The following is a 24016-nucleotide window of genomic DNA, read 5'->3' on the forward strand; positions in this document are numbered from 1 at the left end:
AATTTTGCATTTTATTGCCTTCAGTACAGTTTTTGTAGTAAAATATTTTTCTTGATATTCTTATGCAACTTATAGTTGAGTAGATAATGGAGTTGTCTTAGTACTTCACATTATTCGTTGTATCTCAATAATTGATTTAATTATTAATGGAAATATTTCTCAAATTAATGAGATTGAAAAAAATGCATCTTGCTTAGTGTAGCACTGAGTTAATAATTTGTCTTTAAAGATTCTTATAACGTATGATAGTATTGCCTTCTGTCAAAGCTTAGATGAGGTTACCAACTGGCAATCGGGGTAGACACATGTATGCATAAGGTGTTTTGCTCAAATTGATGGGATTACCATCCAGTCTGATGTCTTCAAGAGCCCTACGTACATAAGTAAAATCCTTCATTTTGCAGAAAGTGTCTTCATGCATCTCTTGAATGTTGTTGTTCTAAAAAAAAAAAAAGCTATCAGAATAGTTGCCCAAAAGTAATTTTTTACTATTTGAAGAACAATTTATGGATGTATTTTCAGTGCCTAGAGAGATACTTGTTTGATCCCAAGGGCTGCAAGTCATCAAAAGAGAAATCTTCCAAGTAGTGGGAAAATTCTTGGCCAATGCAAAGCTTCAAAACTAAGTAATTCAAACCTTGTACCAGAGACAGGCTTTGCAGGAAGGGCCAGGTAGAAGTATAGAGCATTTTCATATCCAGGACCATATTGAAGAGCCTTATTAACACAAATTGGAACCAACATAGGCCACTCCAAAAATCATAGAACCGTAATTATCACTCTGACAGCTTGATACACCTCAACCTGCAAAAGCACAAATCTGCAATTTGATCTGGGACAAATTTCTTCCCTCAGGCCCTCTCACATGAGCTTAACGTTAACCCCATCTGTATATATACGGGGAAAATTGAATGCTTTAGGTTTTATTCTTTTGAATTCCTCTTATATACCTTATCTTTGCTGAGGTTTTGTTCTTGAAGTGAACCATTTTCAATAACGAATTGCTAGAATACAACATTGTCAGAAAATTGAGACAGAATCACAGAATCATCTAGGTTGGAAAAGACATGAAGATCACCTAGTCCAACCATTAACCTAGCACTGACTGTTCTCAGCTACACCGTATCCCTAAGCACTATGTCAACCTGACTCTTAAACACCTCCAGGGACGGGGAGTCCACCACTGCCCTGGGCAGCCCATTCCAATGCCTAACAACCCGTTCTGTAAAGAAATGCTTCCTAATATCCAGTCTAAACCTTCCCTGGTGCAACTTGAAGCCATTACCTCTTGTCCTATCGCTTGTTACTTCATTGAAGAGACTCATCCCCAGCTCTCTGCAACCTCCTTTCAGGTAGTTGTAGAGGGTGATGAGGTCTCCCCTCAGCCTCCTCTTCTCCAGACTAAACAACCCCAGTTCAGTTCCCTCAGCCGCTCCTCATACGACATGTGCTCCAGACCCTTCACCAGCTTCGTTGCCCTTCTCTGGACACGCTCGAGTAATTCAATGTCCTTTTTGTAGTGAGGGGCCCAAAACTGAACCCACTCATCGAGGGGTGGCCTCACCAGTGCCGAGTACAGGGGTAAGATCACTTCCCTGTCCCTGCTGGCCACGCTATTTCTGATACAAGCCAGCATGCCATTGGCCTTCTTGGCCACCTGGGCACACTGCTGGCTCATGTTCAGCCGGCTGTCAATCAACACCCCCAGGTCCCTCTCTAACTGGCAGCTCTCCAGCCACTCCTCCCCAAGCCTGTAGCGCTGCTGGGGGTTGTTGTGGCCCAAGTGCAGCACCCGGCATTTGGCCTTATTGAAACTCCTACAGCTGGCCTTAGCCCATCGCTCCAGCCTGTCCAGATCTCTCTGCAGAGCCTCCCTACCCTCGAGCAGATCAACACTCCCACCCAACTTGGTGTCATCTGCAAACTTACTGAGGGTGCACTCGATCCCCTCGTCTAGATCATCAATAAAGATGTTAAACAGGAGTGGCCCCAAAACCAAGCCCTGGGGGACACCACTCGTGACCGGTCGCCAACCAGATTTAACTCCGTTCACCACAACTCTTTGGGCCCGGCCATCCAGCCAGTTTTTTACCCAGCAAAGTGTGTGCCCATCCAAGACATGATCAGCCAGTTTCGCCAGGAGAATGCTGTTGGAAACAGTGTCTAAATGGAAACAGTGTCTAAACAGTGACTAAAAAGGTCACCTCCTGAAATGAGAGCTGTCTGAAAATTCTTCCCTTCTCCACTACTTCGCTAGTCAGAAGTTGGTGTGGAAAAAGTCCAGATCATTATGGTCTGTAACACATACCACTGAATATTTAATTTACAGGTATGGGCAGGTGAAAAAAATAGCTAGCAGGCTGAGTATTTCTATAGATTTATTTATTAAAAGATAGAGGTCAAATTATGTATGGTACATCAGGTTATTTAGTCAAAGGTTTTTTGCTGTATTATGGAATAAATTAAAACATCTGATAATCAAAACTAGGCATTGGTACAAGATGAGATAAAGGGAAAGAAGCAGAAATGGAAAAGGTTAGAAGGGAGAATTCAGAAACAAAGGTTTAGGTAAAAGCAAATGCAAAAAACCAAAACGGATTACAGAAGGATGATGGATGGGATGTTCCACATAGTCAAATGGAAAAGTTTGGCTGAAAAATGTTAACAACTGGGAGTGACCTTTATTAAGAGAATGAAATGCGTTTCTTTGGGTATCTAAAAGTATTCCTGTTGGAAGATTTGTATGAGCAGTGTGAGGGATTTCTGGTTTTGAAATCTCTTATAGTGATGTTGCTGTGAACATAACTTTAATCTGTACTAACAATAAATCTAGACTTTTATGTTTGAAAAATATTGTATTACAAATTCTAATAATTAATCCTTAGCTGAGCTAAATGTTACTTCTTTCAAATACTCATTCACTAGTTAATTGTATGTTTCCAATAGTTTGTTTAGTCAGGTAAGTATACTTTTGGATAAACAGAAGAAACAAAACAAAACAGTTTTACTTACTATTTGAACATGATCTATAGAGCCATTACTTTTGTAGCGTACCTGAAGATGAAGAGCTTGGAGGCTTTCAGGGAGCGGAAAGGGAATATGATCCAAGTTATTGTCAGTGATGTAAAGATGCTGCAGTTCATGCAGATCCTAGAGGATGAAGGAAAAAGGCAGGGGAAAACGTTAGACATTTTTGAAAATCTCTAGCAAGTAAGTTTGAAATCTATCACTGCAGTGAGCACCACTGAAAACACACTTCATTTCAGCATGATATGGTTGAAAAGGCAGAAATTCAAAGACAGTCATGAACTTTCATTTGCACAGGCTAAGAGCTGTTGTTGAAGATTAGGTGTTTGGATTAAGATGAAGGAAATCTTTCTTTGAAATGTCTAGAGACTTCATAGATAGAGATGTAATTTCAGTGATGTTCTAAAGTAAAAATACTGCCTCTCCCAGTCCTTGTGCAGAAAGGCTTCCTATTCTGTCTGTTTTCTTGCTTTTGTGACCTTACTCAATTTTGCAGAAGTGTATTGGTGTTGAAGCAAATTATAACTGCCTAAGAAATGGCTGAGCTAAAAATAAATTTCTCATGCAATTTGAAAAGGTAAATAATTTTCTCCCTTGTATTAATGGAAGAAGAAACTTCATCTGGTAGTTGTAACAGTAGTAAGATATAAACTTGGCTAGGTCAATCAGGCTCAGCAGAATACTCTCATTTTGCCCCCTTTTACACTCACAAGTTATGATGGTACCTAACTACTTCTTTGAGTGCAGTGTCTTAGTTTAATTCCCACTAACAGAACTCTGAGATATCAGGGTGAAGGTCCTTGAAAAATATGGAAGATAAAGGCTGAGACTCCTTCATGGCTAAAATCAGGAGAGTGCAAAAGAAAAGGGTGCTAGGCCAGAGTCTCAATTTGAGGGTCTGTTTTTTGCCCATTATTCCTACTCCAAGAACTGCCTTATGCTGGGCTAGGAGAAAATATCTGATTCAGTAACTGCTCTTGGTTGCTTCATTGAGAAGCTGTCTTCCAAAGGAGGAATTCAGACATGGCTGGTTACAACTGCCTTCTTGGATCGAACTGAATAGTGCATATGAGCCAGGTCTAACATATGAAACTAGCCTATATTCTATGACTTCAGAATTCACATGCAATTAGGAGCAGTACAAGGCTGCTTCTCCCCACCAAAATTCTCAAGGAAGGACAATCACTCAAAGGTTCCAATTTCCTTGCTTTTCAAGGTGGAAAGAAAGTATATACGTTTAGTGAATCCTCTAGGAAGTTCCCATGTAGATACATGGTAGAGTAAGTTTGAAGCAGCAGCATCCATAGCTTTGCCCTTCCCTCTTGCCTACTTGTAAAGGAACAGCAAACAACTTTCTGAAGTCTTGCTAGTCATGTGGGTAGTTGGTTCATAGATACAAACATAGTATGCCATCGTGTGTCTTGTGTGGATCGTTGTAAAGAGGAATAAAAAGGGTTCTAATGTCCTGCTGATAGTGCTCATACATCTTGCTCCATCTTTATAGATTTACCCAGCAACCAGCACAGTCACGGTGCCTATAATCTTAACAGTTTTACTAGTGTAGAGTGACACTTAGGCTGCTCTTCTGACCACATCCTTTGGAGAGAGGAAGAAAAGATTTTCCCATCAAATCCAGACTTACTTTAAATGCCTCATTACGTATTCCTTTGCGACCAAGCCTGTTCTTACTAACGTCAATGAATTTTAAGGTAGATGGTAACTCAGGGAGTTGTCTTATCTTATTGTCACGGAGCACCAGCTCCTCAAGTTGGGGCAACCTCCGGAAGGCATCTTCATGGATCTCTGATATAAAATTTGCAGTCAAATCAATCCTTTTTAAATTTTCTGGCAGAGAAATAAGATACAACAAACACGTAAGAATATATTTCCTGAAAGTTTTTTAAAAAAGGCAAAAATTTAAATTATAGGTGAAGTGTCTTGAATCAGATCCATTCCTGACCCACAATGTCACAGCTTTCTCTCTGTATATAATACAATAATCCATATTTGAACAGTTCTCCTAAGGAAGAGGATCAACACCTCATTCTCGTTGTGCTTACAATTGCCTGTGTCATTCTCTGTATATCTTTCAGTGAAAGATTTTAAAGTTAATAGTTTTAAAATTTCTGTGTGTTCTGGGAATCTTTTAAATTATTTTCTGTCGGAAAAATAACATTTAAAGGGAAATAAACATATTCTCTATCACCTTGTTCCACGTTTCTTTATTTTCAACATTTTCCTATATGTAAGAAATTTGATATCTTGGCTTTTTTTGCTAAAATATGCTCAAAGAAATTTTCCAATCAAAAAAAAGAAAATGAAAGTTATTTCTGGCAAAATACAGCCATGTCTAAATATCAGTGCATTAATATGCATCAATTTTAAATTAATTATTCTGTATCTTACTTCTATTTTCCACCCAGAATGTTTTTAATGGTTATTTTATTTTATTATTTTATTCTTATGTTAACAGTATATTTTGACCTAAATACATTTTCCCTCTTCTTAGTCTTTATTCCCCTTGGTTTTTTATATATCAGTTGTGTTTCTCCCAAACCTCCATCTTGGTTTGAGCAAGCCAAACCATTATAGTTTTCTTTCATAGAAGGATCTTTATATTCCCCTGAATTATTGTAGTAGCCTTTTTTGACACTGTTTCCACACTTCTCATCATGAAATCATTAAGCATTTGTTACACAAAGTTAGGTCTAAAACAAAAAAAACCAAAGCATGTGGCTTGATATTCAAGCTGGTGAGTGTATAGCAGTCCCTGTCTCTAAACAGGGTAGACTTAATACTGCCTGAAACATCAGGTATCTTTAGAATCTCAAGTAGGAAATGTGAAAATATAAGCTGCCTAAAGCACCAATTTTGGGCAGTTTTAGGCCAGAAGTGGTTTTGGATTATCAGTTTTCATTTACTGAGGATTTTCTTAGTTAATTCTGGAGTAAACCAATGAGTGTATACTTTAAAGGTAAAATTTAAAGATAAAATTCCTTTCACACAGATACTTTGCAAATATTTGATCCTAAAACTTGTCTGGTTTAGAAAAACCGTACTTTCTAATATTCTACAAATGTTCCATGACATTTGGGTTTTTTCCTACCTTTCTAAAGTTGATTACAAGTAACACAAAAAAGATAGATGAACGTTGTTATTTCTAATAATTCAAAAATTTGACAGTCTGCATTTGCAGCATTGACCTTTATGTTCAAAAGTAGCAAACCATTTTTCCATGTGTGCATTTATGTGTACAAACCTACCATCATCAAACATTACATAAAATGAATCACTAGGTCTTAGATTAGTATGAGCCAGAACTAATAGTAATTAAAGCTAATTGCAACAATACTACTATCCATACTTAAGTTAGAAAAGTCATTTCTGTTGATCTTCCTGATTCTGTTGTAGCGTGAGTAGAAATGCGTTGTTTTCTTAGGCAACGGTGGAACAGCATGAAGCTCATGATCATCACAGTAGACTGTGGTCCCTAGGCATGTACACAAAAGGCAAGTGGGAAGACCTATCAAAGAATTTAAAAGAAAAGAGTTCGTTACAAAAAAAGTGTACAAAAATGATATGTAAATTACTACAATTAAATGCTCACCTAAGCACATAATGATAAGAATTTGTTGATGATATAGTTCACTCCTATTCTGGTTTGATCACCACAGCATATAATTGCAACAAGAAAGTGATTAAATTCTGCTTAAAACTATTTTTTTTTCTTCCTGTGCCTATTAGAAGGTCATTTAACTTGTTCTGATACAGTGTTTCTCAGGCTATAACAATAGAATATTAGGTGACAGCAGCCAACCAAAGATCAGTTTCCCCCTAAACTGGCAAGTGTGTACTTCCATCTAGATGGAGAAATAACAGCTGATGACTGAAACTTGTTATGATTTCCCAAGTTTGGTTCTATAAATAGTACTTCTGAATAATTTGTAAGAAAATTAATATTTTCCTACAGAACTAGAGAGAAGAATATCAATTTCCTTTGCATGTTATTTATTTACGTTTTGTGATTCAGAAATTCAGCATCATGAAAAACCTTTCTATCAGTCTGAGTTAAGGTAACTTGGAGACCATGTTAACAAAACATTTGGTTACCAGCAGAAGTTCATGAAAATGAAAATGAAGCCATTTTACCTCATTCATAAAACTGCACGAATACCGTGAATTCAGAAGTTTCTTTTTGATAGTGCTGTTCAGATTTGATGAGAGTAGTGACACTGACTGGTTTGTGTGTCATTTTCAGTAGGAAATGTTGTTAGTTGCTATGTGTGTTGAATTTTTGATGCATCTTTTCTTTGATTATGGGCATAAATCACCATATCTGTTTCTCAGTGTTTAATCCCATAGAAATACTTTTATGTTTTTCTCCTCCTTGTAGCAGATGGCTGGTTATTTGTTCTGGTTACTTTACAAAATAGTAGCATAATTAATGAGTACAAAAATGTTTCTCTTGCAGATGAGTTTTTTTCTCCATATCAGTTGTGGCTACATAGAAGATTTCTTAATCTGTGTCAATTACCAACAGGCAGCAGTAACTAACTGAAGGGCGGGGCTATATATGTGGTGTCTTTTCAAGCAAGATTAAAACATCAGTGACCAGAGTACTCTTTTATTTAAGAATCAATACCTGGGCATCCAGGATTAACATTTCTGGAGAGATAAGACTCTTTTTATACTTTCCCTAACTTTCTCCACAGGACAGTTTAAATCAGCCACAGGGAGCAAGCCTGACACTGAGAAAAAATAAATTGTCACACCTTGAACTATTCCAGGAAATCTAGGCCTAAATGAATGTAAAGTTCAGGATGGCTGACATTTTTTCAAAATATTGCAACACAGTACAGGAACAAAGTTTCCCCTTCTGTCCTATTTTTGATCTTTGAGGGGTGCTACTTGTCACCTATGGCTGGTGTAATCTGAAAAAGGACAGAAGTATGGGAAAGATTCAAAAAGATATCAACAAGAAAAATGGACTTGGCTTGGTGTTCCTGAGCCTTGTAGTCTTCTATCCAGTACCAAGCCAAGAACAGCAACATCTGACAGGAAAATATGTTGCTGAAAAGAAATAAGGACACAAAAAAATCTGACTTGATATTTTACAGCCTTGAGCCTCCCATGCATATCTTTAGTTGATGCAGTAGTTGATTTGCATTCAGTGCTCAGAAATATTGACAGATACAGAAGTCATAATATGTAATATTTACGTGAAATGTTTTGTAACATCCTGAAGCTTTCAGAATTGAAGAAAATTGTGGTTTTTTTCAGACCTCTCCTGGGAAATTCTCATTTCCATTTTTGTTTGTTTTGACATCAGTGTATTTTTTTTTTTCCTGGTCAAGTCTCACTAGTAATATGTATAAAAACAAGACTAGGAATTATTAATTTCTCTTCACTGAACACACAATTTTGGAAGTATGAACTCTTTTTTTTTTTTTTCATTTGTCTTCTGAGGCACTCATTTATAGTTTTAGGCATAGTAAAAAGTAGAATTTTCCTGTTGTATGTTGATCATCATACAACACACAGACCCATCACAGCAGTGGATAACTCTAGTAAGCTTCAACTACAAGAGTAGAGTAGCTGCTAACAAATACCAATTATTAGCATCACAGTGACTGTGTGGGAGAGAGACAGATTGTGTTTTACAATTTTAATTCCCCTGTGAGATGTTGAAAGTTCTAATTTCACTGTAGCTATTATTCAGAACAGAAAATCAGCTTCACCCAAAATTTCTAAATAGCTCCCTTTCCTTAAGTTTCACTGGTTTTAGTTTTCATGGTCAAAAATTTTTCAACCTTTAAATTATGTTTTGTATGTACACATTTATGAAAAACATGTAACAAATCATTATAAAATAAAGATAGTTGGTAATGATATTGAAATGAAAGTAAAAAAAAAGTACTGGTAGCATTTGCCAACCATTAGTGGATATTTAAGTTGTAAGTGTTTAAGTATTAAGTAAAATTTTATCTGAAAAAATCTTCATTGGCACAGTTATTTTCATAGTGAAATAGTATGTAAACATTTTGTCTAGTCACCTATCTGACTTCAGAGCATTCAAGATAGACATGTTATACCTATCTTCAGTAAGAGAAGTACCGAAATTATATACCTCCTCTTCAGTAAGAGAGGTAGATATTCATAATCAAGCACAATGTGGTCACTCAAAAGCAAAGCTACACATACAAAACTCATTTCTCTTTCCTACTAACCATCTTGAGTTTGGAGTCTAAGAACCCCAGACCCCTGTGCTGAAGACCCATCAATTAATTTTGGCGTTGATGCTTCCTCCTCGGGTTCTTCTGTCAATGGTGCAGAAGAATAACTCTCTTGAATTATAGCACGTAGTGCTGTCCCAATCTCTGTCTAGGGAAAATTAAGAGGAAACAGGAAATGTTACTGTTTACTTCCACTGGCAGCTCTTTCTCTTCCAGTTATTCATATTCTCCCACTAGAGGTCACATATGTTCTGAGACTTAGTGCTTGAGCTACATTTTATCTGGCAGCTATAATGAATTCTGATGATGTGTAAACAATTCATGAAACTCCCAACATCCTTACTCACTTTTTATCTCAGTGTTTTAAATGTTTTGTGGTATGCACACAGGCATATACTTCATTAGTGAGAACATGCACTAACAAAATGCTTTTTCCACATTCATTTAAAATTAAATTAGATTTCTGATAAAAATTGATATATTCTGTGTGACAAATGAAACTTTGCTGTGAAACATCAAAAAGATGCAAGTCATTTAACCATAAAATTGTGAATTGTACCAGCATAAATCCAAATCTAATGTAGTTGTGCAGTCTGTGTTTCAAGAACACTAACATGATTTAAAAATTTTATTATCTAAGAATTCTGAAGTGTAAGTTTACATACTACTTGCTAATATATTGGCAGTGGTTTTGCCAACTTTTTTTCTGAATCTGAATACCAGAAAGCTTTGGTTAGTTTCATTCATCAGTGGCTGCATTATGTAGTGTGAAAAATTAAGAATATAAGTAAAAAATATTAGATAAAATCTTGATTTAGAAAAATCCTATAAAATTTGGCATATCCTTTCATGGAACTAGAAACCTTACATTTTCTTCTCCACTCAACATAATTAGTCAAATGGTAAATTTTATTGTGTTAACATTATTTCTAAAGATGCATTCTGTTAATTTAGCTATATGATAATTTCAGGATAAAAACTAAGATGTAGCAATTTTCTTGCATCATATCACCCCTCATCAAAAGAGTATTTCAGTTTTGCCAGGCTTGTTGCAGAGGGGCCTACGTTTGCAAAGAGACAGAGTAGTTTACTGTAATCACCCAGACACTGAGAATGCACTCTAGTTGTGTGACCTTTGCAAGTTACTTTACCACTGTATCTTGATTTCCTCATGTGTAATAATATTGTTTGACCATGTCAGGGCCTCCTTTGAAACTGCACTTTTTATTTTTTAAATCCCAGACAATGAATTAGTGTCCTTATAGGGCTTTGCACATCTGAGGTATTGTTTAAAAATTAGGTACTACATTAACCCCTGTGGGTTCTGCACCCCTGTGCTGCAGTTAACACTCCTTAGCCTATATCCAAGTCATGACCAAAAATAGGAATTTTGTCACAATATCTTTACCCCAAGTACGGAGGCACTGAAGCCTAAAATTATACTTTAATAAAGATTTTCCTCACTGCAGCCTTCTAGCATAACACCACCATAAAACTATTGAATCCCAAATTTTCCACCTGACCAAACATCTCCTTTTTTAGATCATCCCCCAACTATTGCTGACTTTGCTGTCTCCACGGAGAACGGTTGTTGAAATCACTCACGCTAGTGCTCATAAATTCTAGTTGTAAAAGACAGGTAAAAGTAGATTGCATCCAGACTGGACAAGTGGTTAAGATTTTTTAAATTAGGCTTTCTATGTTGACTATACAAGTTAAAGGAACTAACACACCTGAGATCTGGATTACAAGCACAGGTAAAACTTTTGCTATATTCTGATCCCTGTTTGAATCTCTTAGCTTAACTGTATAATATTTAGCAGATAGAGTCATTTTTGTCTTATTATTCCTGGATAGAACAGATTTTAAATACATTTATATTAAATACCTATATACATTCGTAGGTGTATATATATATTTACGACAATTTTGGAAGAAAACACTTTACGCTTTATAATAAACTCTCTGGATCTCGCAGTGTAGCTATATATCATTACTAGCAGTATTAAACATTGTAATCCTGGACCACCTGAGAACATCTAAACCATCTAAAATCTACTTTTTGCACAGACATAATTTGGTTTAAGTTATATAGTGGCTATAGGTTCAAATATTTTGCATTAATTAGTTTCACTTGAAGACAGAGAATATGGAAGCAATGAAAAACCAGGAAGCACTCTGAACCTCACAGACTCAGATTTCAACTGAGTGCACTTCAAGTTCTCTGTATATCCTTTTGTTGTTTTCCAATAAACCATAGACACTATTACTAAGTAACGTTTATAGGTAAAAGTGCCCTGATACAGTTACTAGGATCATAACTTTACAAAACACATGGTGATCAAGTGAGCAAAATGAACTTCAGCTGAACTATGACTGAGTAACCTGTTGGTGTGAGTAAGGATGTACCTTGTTGCTTTGTGCAGACAAATACACAATGTTCCCATCTGCAGCACTGACAGTAAGACAGCTTAACCAGGAATGGACTTGGGGACAAATCAAAAGAAGACTTTGGGAACAAAGGAAATGGGACAGATGTTCTCCGAATGGAGGAGGCCTAGAGGGAGAGATGCATTCCAGACTTTTATTGACCCAGGGTAGTACTGCACTAAAGTGTTTGCACATGCTGTCTACTTCTTCACCAGATTAGTGGAAATCAGGTAACAGCCTCTGTCCTGAACTTTGGAACAAAATCCAGAGATTTTGATACCTATTAACGGCTTTGTGTGCATCTTTTGTGGCAGTTCTACTGAAAATAATATTCTGGAGAATGGCAATTTCAAGATACAGTTTATAAATAGGCTTCAGACCCAAGATAATGTTCCTTTCTCTTGTCATGGGATTGGGGTCATCTACACTGATTGTCACTTCTCTGAATATTAGAGGGAATACTTTATGGAATTTACTAGCTTGGGATTTGTGATTTGCTTTATGCTTTCTCAGATGTTCTTAGCTGATTGACCACTATAGCTGTTGGGTACCAAAGCAGAGGTATTAACTTCTGGTAGTTCTGTTTCTAGGCTGTTATCTCTCTCTTATTACAGGATGTTATCTACTTTCGGAGATGCACAGTTTAAAGCCTCCCCATAGTTTCCTTGCCAGCTGCTAAATCTGGGTTCTAGAGAAACTATTCCAAGCAGTTATCATTATCTATTGAGTCTCCTGCACCAGTTGTGACTGTCATAAAAAATACCAGTTATTACAGTGAATTTAATGATGTTGCTATTTTTACACTGATAGTGGAGTAGGAGTTCACTGATACATGTGTATGACATACCAGACCTAGAGCATGAACAGTATTTACTTGTACATAGGTTGGACTTGAACCAGTAACCTAAAGGTAAAAGTCTGTTCCCCATTATCGGTCATCTGATCCATGCAGCTTTCTATCTTTTACATATTTGATAAATCACGCAAGATTGTAACAAGACAAAGATGTTTCTTGGACTATATACTGTACAGAATGATTCTTCATCTTCCAGATGTTTGTTTATTTTTGGCAACATGCACTTTACTAAAAAACTGAAACAGAAATGATTCTGTATCACTTAATGGTATTATTCTCCATAGGGTTTTGGGGGCATTGGAGGAGGGGGTGGGGTTGTATTTCTTTTGCTACTCTTAAGTAATATTCTTTATGAAAAATCACAAAGCAGGAAGAATATTGTAGAGAAATACAATAAAATGTGTTTCTTTTTGTCAATAATTACAAGTCTTCAAATCATAATTAGCCTCCAGGCCAGATTTAATACACAGCATAAGAAAACACTGAAAGCGAACCATATCACCTACCTTTAGCAATCTAACTATGCAGTTTATAGTTAACCTACTCTGTCTTTGGAATCAGTCAAGAGATTTAGAGAATACCAGTGCAGAATATTAGACACAGAGCATGCCAAAGGAGAGTGATATATTTCCTAAGATTGTATGGAGTATCTATTTTTCCCCCCTCCTATATTTATCCAATGTGACTACATTTACAAATGGAACTGCTTAATGTGGATGGCCAAATCAGAGGCACTTTCAGACCACTAAAATTAAAGAACACAGAAATCTGCACATATCAAAGAGCAATAAAATAGAATTGGTAAAAGTCAACTTGTAACTTCAGTCATCCGTAGGCTAGGCATTTAGTCTATGTCACAGTCAGCAGAGAATGAGAAGAAACTTCTGAAAAGCGGCTCCAACCATTGCCCACAGATGCTTCTTTTAGGATGGGCTCTTTAGGTATCTATCTCTCACCATTGGCTGAAAAGGAGGTGAGACAAATGAAAAGGTTTTTAAGATTAGAAACAGCTCAGGAGGCTCAGCTGGGGTGGGGGTGGGGGTGGGGGTGGGAAGTAAGATGAAAGTATCTGTGGGCTAGGAGTCAGTAGGGGTGGAACAGAATAGAAATGAAGATAGGAATAACCTATATGAGGATTATGGACTCACATAATCTATGCAAAGTAATAACATACAAGAAATAAATAGATTTAAAGAGGTAATTGGCAAGGTTGGAAGCCATCAGTTGCCACATTTTTCTTCTGAGGTGGTGTAATTCCAGTGGCAGATATTTTGTCTACTGTGTTATGTCTACATCTTTTAGAAACAAAGTTGATATATTACATGTAATAAGTTTAAATCCACAGGAGAATCTGAAGTGTGTCCTGTTTCAGTGCTTCTTTTACTGCAAAAAAAAATACTTAAAAACACAAACAAAATTTCAAAACTTAAAAAGAAACATTATAAACTTGAAGAGACAGTTGTACCACACACTGACCCATCAAAAGGAACTAGTTTCCCCCACAGCTGTTCTGAAACTGCCAAAGTCTTACAAGAAAATGTCTAATTATGGTAGAGGTTTTTGGTTTGTTTTCCTTTCCAAAAGTGGTTCATGATTGTTTCTTCTTGAATTTTGCTTTTAAGGTCTTATTTTCTCCTATTGTGCTATCTTAAAAATCAATAGATCTCTGAGCCATTGCATATTAATGCAATAACTACTTAGACTGCAAATTATGCAGCTCAGATAAATTGTCATTTTCTTGTACAGAGCTACATAAATAAGTTGTGTGGAGAAATTAGTGTAAGAAAAGTGAAATCTTGGGGAAGGGGAAGCTGATATTTGTTTACAAAATTTCTAAGTTAAACTGATTTTACCTACTCAGTCATTCTCTCAGATTTTAATCACTTGCACATTTACACCCACATACTCCCACATACCTAAATGTGCATGCCCCTGTGGTCTGGCCAGGATCACCTGTGTTCAACACAGAAGTCAAGGGATGGAAGCTACTGAGTCCTTTTAGCGCCTCTGGTGTTCTTCCCGATAAGCATTGAAAACTAACATTTGGACAGGTTTTTATCTCCTTAAGATTCACCAGCTGTCATAGGGCAATCTTTTTCCTCAGAGTCTTGGATACTCCAGCATCCATGAATCTTACACCAGGTTGTTGCTCATTGCCTCCTTTTCCTCATTGGGAATATGATTTCATGATGGCTAACATGGAAAGGAATGGTATATATTGTATTCTACAACGTTATTTCCTGTCTGCTGGTGTTAGGATGAAGGGTCTTCACCAAGAAGTCATCTGTGCTGTGATGTTATCAGCATGCAGGACCTCTGATTTTGGCATAAACAACACATTCCTCAGTTTTGCTGATGGGAACAGTGTTCTGGAAGTGGTGCAGTTGGGTACAGTGTCCTTCATTATCAATGCAGGCCATTCTTTTAACCCTTTAAGCCTTCCATTTTTTTAGTTATTTTGTTGTTTCTGCTGGGTTTTACAAACACATACAGGCATAAATTTCGATTCATACTTCAGTCAAACCAACCTTAATATTTAAGTTACAGAGCTCTAGAGTTATAATTCATTTCTTTGGAAATTAATGTCTGTGGCGTCTGTCTTAGAAAATATAGGTAGACCCTGAAGTTCTTTTAATTAGTCTTAGAAAGAGAAGTAGTCTTTTTAGCACCTTCACCACAGAATATCCTAAAGCTTCTTGTCTCAAAAGCAAGTGTATCTATGTCATGCCTGATTTTAGCTGAATAAAAACATTTATGCTGCACAGCATTGCTGCAGAGATTTTACTTACTAATTCTGTTGTCTGAGAATGAAGAAATTCAGTATAAATGGAGCTAATCTGGATTTCCATGAGTACAAGTGAAGTCAAAGTCTCATTCCAGCACTGTATTTGAAATTACAGATTTTATTTCTAATATTCTGCTTTGAGGGCTATGTAATATCTAAGTTAGCCTACAGCAGGCACTTTTCTTTGGAACAGTGTTGAAGTTTTGCAAGACAAAATTTCAGAGAGAAATATGCCAGTTTTAGAAATCAGAACAGGGCTCTTTGCACTATTTAAAACACTAATCCCAGCTAGTTAATTAATATTTCCACAGGAGCTCCTGCTGATCCAAGCCACAAAGTAAACATACAGAGCCAGACAAAGTTGGAGATCACTCAGATGATCAGAGTATCTACCAGAAACACTGTCAACCCTCAGACCTGTGTTAAGGAGCTGCCTCAGCTGTACTTGCAGAGCTCACTGTAAAGGAGGGTTCAGTGTCTCAAGCATATTTCCTCATGCTGTCCAGGCAGACCAGGCACTGCTGGAGCTGAACATGCTTTTGCCCAGTTCAACAGCGTGGCTTTTCCTAAATGCACTGTGATTGCTTTGAATCCAAACTAAAACCAAACAGTGTTAGAAACATGGACAAAAATGACTGGATTCACTCCACTTAACTTCAGACATTGAATTTAAGTGTCTTATTTAGTAGTTTAGTCTCCTTACACTGCTGGTGCAGACAGCAGAGGAAGAATCACCTCTTGAGGGAGGTTCAGCACACATATGTTGTGAATTAACTCCCTGAGGTGCCTATCCATCTTCCTTTGGCTGTAAAGGAGACCATATGGAGGAAATCGTATTTTTTACCAGTCATCAAGGCCAAAGTCTGGTGTCAGATCTGCTCTTCTTCTCATTTCTACAGCTTATAGTGCAAAGACATTTCATCCGATTTAATCCAATCCGGTACATATATGTAGCTGCAGTGATACAGGCATAGTGGTCACAAGTTGCTATATCTTGAGAACTAGAGAAGTTTCTGATAGTTTAGGTTTGTCTTCACAGTGTGGGCTGTTATGCTATATAGAAATGTTCGCCAGCGTTAAGATCATTTAACAATCATTTAGTGACAGGACCAGGATATGAATACGGTGCAAGGAAGAAAGTGCTGAGGACAGGGGCGCAGGTGTGATATATGTTCTGCCACTGGGAGGGACATTCTGCATCATAACAATAGGCATTTCTACACAACTCTAAAAATAAGGAACACCAATATCAAAAAAGGAATAATAATAAAAAAAGAACATTTTTTTTCTGCACATTAAATTTTTGTGCTTCCTACTTTGTCTTGAACTTCTGGTCTGAATTCTATGTCCAGGATTGATAGGTGCAGCAATTTTATCCACAGCTACTATTTCCCCCTCTATTAATAAGAGCTAAGTTGGGCGTGGAAGCTGAAAAGCAGAGATTGGAAGCTGGTTCAAGATTAGATCTCCCATAAAGAAAGCCAGAGCCAAAACCACTCTTGAGAAATAACAAAATTTTCAATCCTTGGACTTCTGTGATGTCACAATAGGGATTGTGCTGCTATGAAATATATACAATTACTGCAGTACTATTTCTACACTATTTTTTTCTTTAAACAAAACAAAAAAATGGTACAAGTCATTAAAAACAACAGCTATGTTGATACTGGTGGAAAGTCTACCAAGTCTTTAAGCATCTAAAAAGATACTAGGTTGCATTGAGGAATCTAGCGAAAGAGATTCAGTGAAGTTATACTTATCTAACTCAAGTGCCTGAAACATATTGTGCAGCTAAGGATTCAGGCAGAAATTTCATTAGGGCTTTACAGTTGTGCATGTTCCGAAAAATTTTTTGAGCTGTCTCACACTTAAGGCTATTTGTGTAGGGAATGAGCCATTCCTGCACCTAAGTAAATTAAAGAACCCACCTGCTAAATTTGCACAACTGTTTTACTCCATTTCAGTTCAGATGAAAACAAAGGTTCTGGTTTTCCATTCATCAAAGCAAGAGAGCTGAGACACAAATTCCTAGCCTGAGGAGGCCAGCACCGCAAAACACGCTGTTCCAGAAGACATCCTAATCATCAAATGGGGGGCAGAGGAGAGTTTGGATGAGATGTTGAAACAAAGCGTGAATATATCCAAAGAGGCAAAATTCATGGCAGGAGAAGAAGAACAAGCCAAAGGAAACCCTTATGTAGCCTAATATGAAAGAAAGAGACCTTGGACTTTTTTCAAAGGATTATTAATGTCCCATGCATTAGATAATTACTAAACATGAACAAAACAATGACTCAGAGCAGACTCAGAGCAGAACCACAACACTCTCCCCACTGAACTGTGTCCCAGACTATGCTCTTGATTGTTGCGATTTGCTCTAAAATGATTCTTATCTTATTTTTAAATGGGATAGAAATGCACATGCTATATAACTTGACTATGTTCAGAAAAAATATATAGCCCTGGGTACAATTTAGGAATTTGGGGTAATTTTCTAAAATATTTGTATCCTTGTTTCATATCCCACATCAGTTGGGATGATGCACATTACTTTTTCTGAAAGGAGCCACAAAACTGCAAGTCTGGAAATAAAAAAAGAGTTTAAGTGACCAGGGAAATTGAGGTAGCAAGTATCTACTCTAAAAGGTCTGTGTAATGTCACTGTGAAGTTTCAGCTGTCACGTCTGTCACAGGAATTTCAAACAGTGTGATAGTTACTCTTAAGCAATGAGCCCTAGATATGGACCAATTTAGGTGTTTTCAAACCATTACAACTACTTAGAGAATCTCACCTAGTCTGAGGCAAGAGAAGGATGTAGTTACTCTGTTCAGCTGAGGTAGTGATAACGGCATGCCCAGTATCAGAGTTTTAGGTGCTTAAGAATGTCTTAGTACACTTAGTACACTTAGTCTTTATAACATTTCAGATAGCTAAGTCAGTGAGACAAGCTCTTCTTGGATTGTTGTACTAGAACTTAGGGACTAACATGTTATTTCAAGTCTTTCCTTTTCATCTTTGATATTTGATTTTGCTATATGTTGAAATAGTTGAAACATCACTCAGGTATTTCATGACTACTTTTTAATCCACAGAAATGTTCACCTTTTGTGAAGACATCTGTACATAAGCATATGGTATTGGTTATGAACAGCCGAGTGAATATAAGAGCTGTAGTCAAAGCTTTTCTGATAAAATAGAAAATTTCCTATTTAAGGATAAAGCTTCAAATGGTAAATTTAATTCTCTTATCAACTATGTAGACTTCTACATTACTTGTACCAATTCATAAGTTTTCTAAAGGTATATATGACATATTCTGAAAGTCATTGCATATCCACCCTGAAGTCTCTTATTTAATCAGATACCTGCCACAAAGACAGAAACAGCAGCGTAAGCCTCTTTCAACTCTGCCGAATGGCAAGAGGGAGTTCATGCACAAGTAAGACCCATCTTCAAGTGTGTTATGGCAACAGCAGAGATGCTTTGTCTGTAATGTGCACATCCATTTAAGTGAATGTATGTGTATGACTCAAGTTCTAAGCTTTGTGCAGGCACCTGAATATCCTATTATCAGTTTGATTCAAATTCAACAAGCTAATGCAGGATTAAATATTAGACTTTAACAGTGCTTATTTATGACTATTTTGTGGATCGTACTTTCCAGATCACCACTTCTGTGTACTCAGACACAGACCAATCTGTATTCAACTCCCTTGGTTTGCTGCTTATGCAGTGCTATGATAGCTCCCTTGCTTCTCAGACTCATTGGGAGCGTATTTTATTGATGAAAATAATTTTATGATGCCCCTATATTTTCACTTCTTATTTTTCTAACTTAGCTTTTCCTACCTGAAGGAAAATGGACTGGTTATGTTTAATGGGCACTGTAATTAAAAATTTGCGATATTATTTTATTAGACATTAGTAGCTAATGTACATAGGAATCTCTCTCCATAATTTGTTTTTCTCACATGCTAGCCAAACAAAGTTTTAGTTTCAAAGAGGCAAAAACTCTGAGCCTCCTGTTTTACCAGTGATAAACTTACACAGCAATGCCTTTGACAGTCTGGCTTGATAGTATCCATTTTAAAGAAGGAAATCAGTCTTTGTATATGTTTGCAGAACAGTTGTAACAATGAAGACCCGTTCTTGACTGGGGCCTCTGGACCCTATTGTGATATAAATATTCATTGAAAATAACAATGAAACTTATTGTGAAGAAAAGGGGTTATACAGCAGCTCATGTTTATAATGTTGTAGCTGTCAGTTTCAGAAGATAAATCCAACACAAAGCTTGTACACTACCTTACAGTGACATTCCTTTGCAGCCTTTTTCTCCTTTAGGACCTTGGAATGTATTCATTGGTAACAGGCTTTTCTTTTACATTGTCTTTTTTACCATTATCTGTGAAAGTGTTGATACTGTTCTCTCTAAAGTCTCTATACACATTTTGTTTCTGAGTGGTATGTTACTTAAGGCTTTTTCAGTAACAGTTTCCCTTTGGATGCAAAGCTTTAGCTAAACCTTCCATGTCTCACTAACCTGGGAACTTGGAAACCACAGATTTTATAGCCCAGATTTCACCCATCTAATATATGAGAATGCATAGCTTTGATTGAAGATGCAATACAATTCCTTCAAAAAATTCACAGCTACAGGTATTTTCCCATGCAAAATCTTTGCATTAAAAAATGTGTTCCATGTACACATCTTGAATATAATGAAAAGAATGAAAGAAATGAAACAGACCTGCTGATATTAGCGGGCAATGCTAGATAACCTCTAATTTCCATAGTTAGGTAACTCTTCCAAACCTTAAAGTTACTTTAAAATCTATGAGAAAAATAGATTTCAAGTGGGAAAATATCAACAGCTATTATCTAGGTAAAATGTTCTCAGAAAAATATTTACAAGCCAATGTGCATGTATATATACGCATACACTTAGTTTTTGGCATACATAGTTCACAAAGAAAAATGTTTCCAGCGTAGGAGAAATAGAAAAGAAGTCATGAACTTGGACTCAGCCATTCTTGATCAACTTTTTTAAGCTGAAATTTTGGTGCTAAGCCTGAGACAGGTGCCTAGGGTCCATCCAAAGTTATTTGAGAAAGATGATAGGCATATTGGGTCTGGCTGGGATGGAATTAACTTTCCCCATAGCAGCCCTCAGTGCTAGAGAAGCTGGAAAGGTGTTGATAATACACCAGTGTTTTGGCTACTGCTGAGCACTGCTCTCACAGCATTATGTCTCTCCAACTCCCTTCCCCACCCTAAGGCTGGTAGGCTGGATGTGGGCAAGAGGTTGGGAGGGGTCGTAGCTAGGACAACTGACCCAAACTGACCAAAGGGATATTCCATACCATAGAGTGTCACACTCAGTAATAAAAACTAAGAGAAAGTAGGTGGGAAGGTGGGGAGGCAGTCTTTGTTATTAAGGCATTTGTCTTCCAAAGCAACCACTATGTGTACTGGGGCCCTACTTCACAGGAAGTGTTTGGACATCACCTGCTATGGGAAGTAGAGAATAAATCTTTTTGCTTTGTTTTGCGTCTGTGCGCAACCTTTGCTTTTCTTCATTAAACTGCCTTTGTGTCAACTCATAAGTTTTTAATCTCAGCTTCTCCCCCTGTCCCTCTGAGCAGGGGGAGTGAGAATACAGCTTGATGGGCACCTGGCAGCCAGCCAAGGTCAACCCACCACAATAGATATCCCAAGAGAATGATGCAGACTTGTCTTTGAGGTTGGTCTTGGGATGCAACACCTAATTTTAGCCAGATAGAATGAGTGTGAGGAATCCCTCTCTAATTACATTAGGTCTTTCCACATTTTAGTTGTTACACATTGAATTAGTGATTACAGTACCCAATAGGTAACATTCTGGAAAGGACATACTGGCATAGGCACTTCAGTTTAATTCCTTAAGATGCACAGATGCCTAATTCCCATTGAAATCAACAGGAGCAACACACCAAACGCATCTGAAGTCCTAGAACCAGTCAGTCTCCTGGGCTTGCTGAAAATCAGTTGGATGTACAACATTGGAAAAGTTTGTATTTCTCCAATGAGTCTAAAACCACGTTAAACAGAATGATTTATATTTGCACATAACTGAATTTTAAGATCTTAAACTGAAGACTGCAACAACAGAAAATGCTATTTTGTTTTTTCTCCACTATTTCAGAAGACTAAAGGCATGATTCAGAGTTCTCTAAAAGGAAATGCAGGTCTTAAATCGGGCCCTAAAGAGTTACTGCACACAGGCTAGATCTAATGAAGGCCTGCTGTTTGTCTGGGTCTCTGGTATTCCTCATCATTTTAGCTATGCATAATAAAAACTAACTTGTGACCTTGCATAAATACTGGGTTTTACACATAGAGCCACTTGTGTAGTTCACATCTTTATGATAACAGGATTGTAGGGATGAAAGCCATAACCACAATCAAGAAATCAAATGCATTCTGTTTAAAACTTGAGTGACATCAATGATATTCAATGTCTAAAAGATAAGTTGCAAGACTGACATGCATGTCTATAAAAGCTGCTTGATTTCTACAGCACTGACCACTCTGAGCTCTCCTGGGTTTACGGGAATTGTGAATGCTTAGGTTTCTTTTGGGTGGTACATGGTCAGAGGAATGTAAGCAAAAGATTTTGGCTAAACATCTAGGAAAAAAAGTCTCTCACAGGGAGGTCCATCCATATGCAAAGTAACATTCCTTCCAACTGCTATGATGGATGACTTTCACTTGATGAATTTTAAGAAGGCTGTCTGAAGACCTCAGTAATGGGAGACAATCCTGCTCTGGAAAAGAAGTTTACAAGACAAAATGAAAAGACTATTTGGACTCTGCCTATTCCATGCTTCCCTAAAGAAAGCAACCTCTGATAGGACTTGTATCTTTTCTTTGTGGGTGCAATATTGATCATCCTGAATTTCCTTTCAGCTGGAAAAGAAGCACAGGAGCCTTGTCTTTTCTATCCTTCACTCAGAAACTTGGAAAGGGGCCACCCCATGTTTTGGTGTCGTAGAACATCACAGAGCAAGCACAGCACAGGAGAGTCCCACCTACCATTCAATGCATTAGTAAGGAATCTGTTGTTTGAATGAGAAGATCTCTATGGTGAGGCACATACAAAATAGCCTCTCCCGTTTCTGGGAAGGAAGCCTTTTCTGCAGGACTGATAAAGGCTTCATTTTTAAGAGGAAAGAAAGACAGGAACTGTGACTTATTAGTCAATGTGAAATAGAGAGAGTCCAATTATCCAGTGGCTAAAAGTGGGGGTGACTATCAGGGAAAAGAGCTCAAGTGCGTGGATATGTAAAGGGCTTTTATTCTGCATGGCACAGGGAAGCAGGCCAAAAGCAAAGTAATTTGTTTAGAGCAAAGTTCTTCTACTCCTTCTTAGATGACAAAATTGATTTCCTCCAAACTATAAGGTTGTGATCTTAGTACAAACTCTGATATGATTTTTATCTCTTCAGTTCTCTGGTTTTGGAATATATTTATTTTTAAATTGCCTCTGTCCTTTGATTTCAAGGCTGCTATCCAATTTTGATCTCACCTTGATGAAAGACTAGTATCCTGTCCCTCCTGCTGCAATCATGAATCACTCAGAGGAACATATTTTCATGAATTATGTACTGTTATGTGAAAAAGTGCTACAATATTATGTCTAATAGTGAAAAACACATTTTATTATTTAAATGTTAAATTTTTCACTCAACTTCTATTGCACTCAGTCCTGCATCATACAGTACTTATATCACCTTCAGGGAAGTTGTGCCCATATCTAAGCAGCAGAGTGAGATTAAAATTAATGTAGACTTTTAGTAATGTAGAGAAATACAGGAATGTAGGAGGGGAAGGAGGTGTTTAAGTCAGCAAATGGAGTCCCTTGCTTATACAGGCAACATATTTTACTATCTCATACTATAACAGAATTTCAACATGTTTTTTCAGTAATCTTTCTTACGTTCCTGTTTTTCAATTCAAGTGCTTTCCCTTTCTTTTTTCCTTCCTTCTGCCCACTTTTATAGGAGAAATAGAAACCACTAGCATTTATAGTCTGAAATGCTTGTGTTGAACACATCTATTACTATAAGAAATAACCTCAGGAAACAGCATTTTACAACTTCATTTAATAAGGAATGCTTGATGTCCTATCTCAGCTACCTCTGTCCTTCATCCAGACAGACAAATCACAAGGACAACCTCCAACAGAATTTGTGGTAATGCAAGAGACCGGAGGGAAGCATGGTAGCTTTCACCTTCAGTCAAAGATTACCCCACAAAAAAAAAAAAAAAAAATCTGAAAATATTTTGGCCACATTTGTAGATTAGGGAAAATGTGAAGGAACTACAGTGTGTTATTAGCACTGAAAACTGTTGATCAACCAAAGGCAATAACAACCACATGAGTAGACTTGTCTGATAAATGGCCAACAAAAACTCATCAGTACCCACTGCATTTGTGCACTTTGGAAAGATAGAATAAATGAAGTTCTGATTACCTCTGATTGGTCAGACTCCTCATTTTCATCGTAGACAAATGAGTGAGGCAGCTCTCCAAGTGGTATGCCATAGAACTCAGCATCATAAATTACAGTATCAGTGATAGGTGCAGCTCCAACAGACTCGAAGATAAAAAATCCCAGAAAAATATTTACAAAGGTCTGCAT

General features: G+C 37.2%; 1 protein-coding gene across 1 annotated transcript; it reads right to left on the reverse strand.

The window, feature by feature from the left end:
- Positions 1-268: 268 nt before the first annotated feature.
- Positions 269-24016, reverse strand: EPYC (epiphycan). The gene is made up of 6 exons (XM_074869411.1): positions 23849-24016; positions 9255-9408; positions 6392-6550; positions 4670-4872; positions 3055-3150; positions 269-439 (listed from the first exon to the last, which is right to left on the reverse strand). The coding sequence occupies exons 1-6, from the start codon at positions 24014-24016 to the stop codon at positions 269-271; spliced, it is 951 nt and encodes a 316-aa protein (XP_074725512.1).

The sequence above is a fragment of the Strix uralensis genome, chromosome 5 (genome assembly GCF_047716275.1).
Source record: "Strix uralensis isolate ZFMK-TIS-50842 chromosome 5, bStrUra1, whole genome shotgun sequence".
NCBI lineage: Eukaryota > Metazoa > Chordata > Aves > Strigiformes > Strigidae > Strix > Strix uralensis.

What these genes read in the sequence shown, in the direction of transcription:
- EPYC (XM_074869411.1), bottom strand. Translation starts at nt 24,016, where the DNA reads ATGCAGACCTTTGTAAATATTTTTCTGGGATTTTTTATCTTCGAGTCT. An exon ending in TAGACTCCAAACTCAAGATG is followed by an intron (nt 6,551 to 9,254) that starts GTTAGTAGGAAA and finishes ATTCTTTGATAG; the next exon opens with GTCTTCCCACTTGCCTTTTG. An exon ending in TCCAAGCTCTTCATCTTCAG is followed by an intron (nt 440 to 3,054) that starts GTACGCTACAAA and finishes TTTTTTTTTTAG; the next exon opens with AACAACAACATTCAAGAGAT.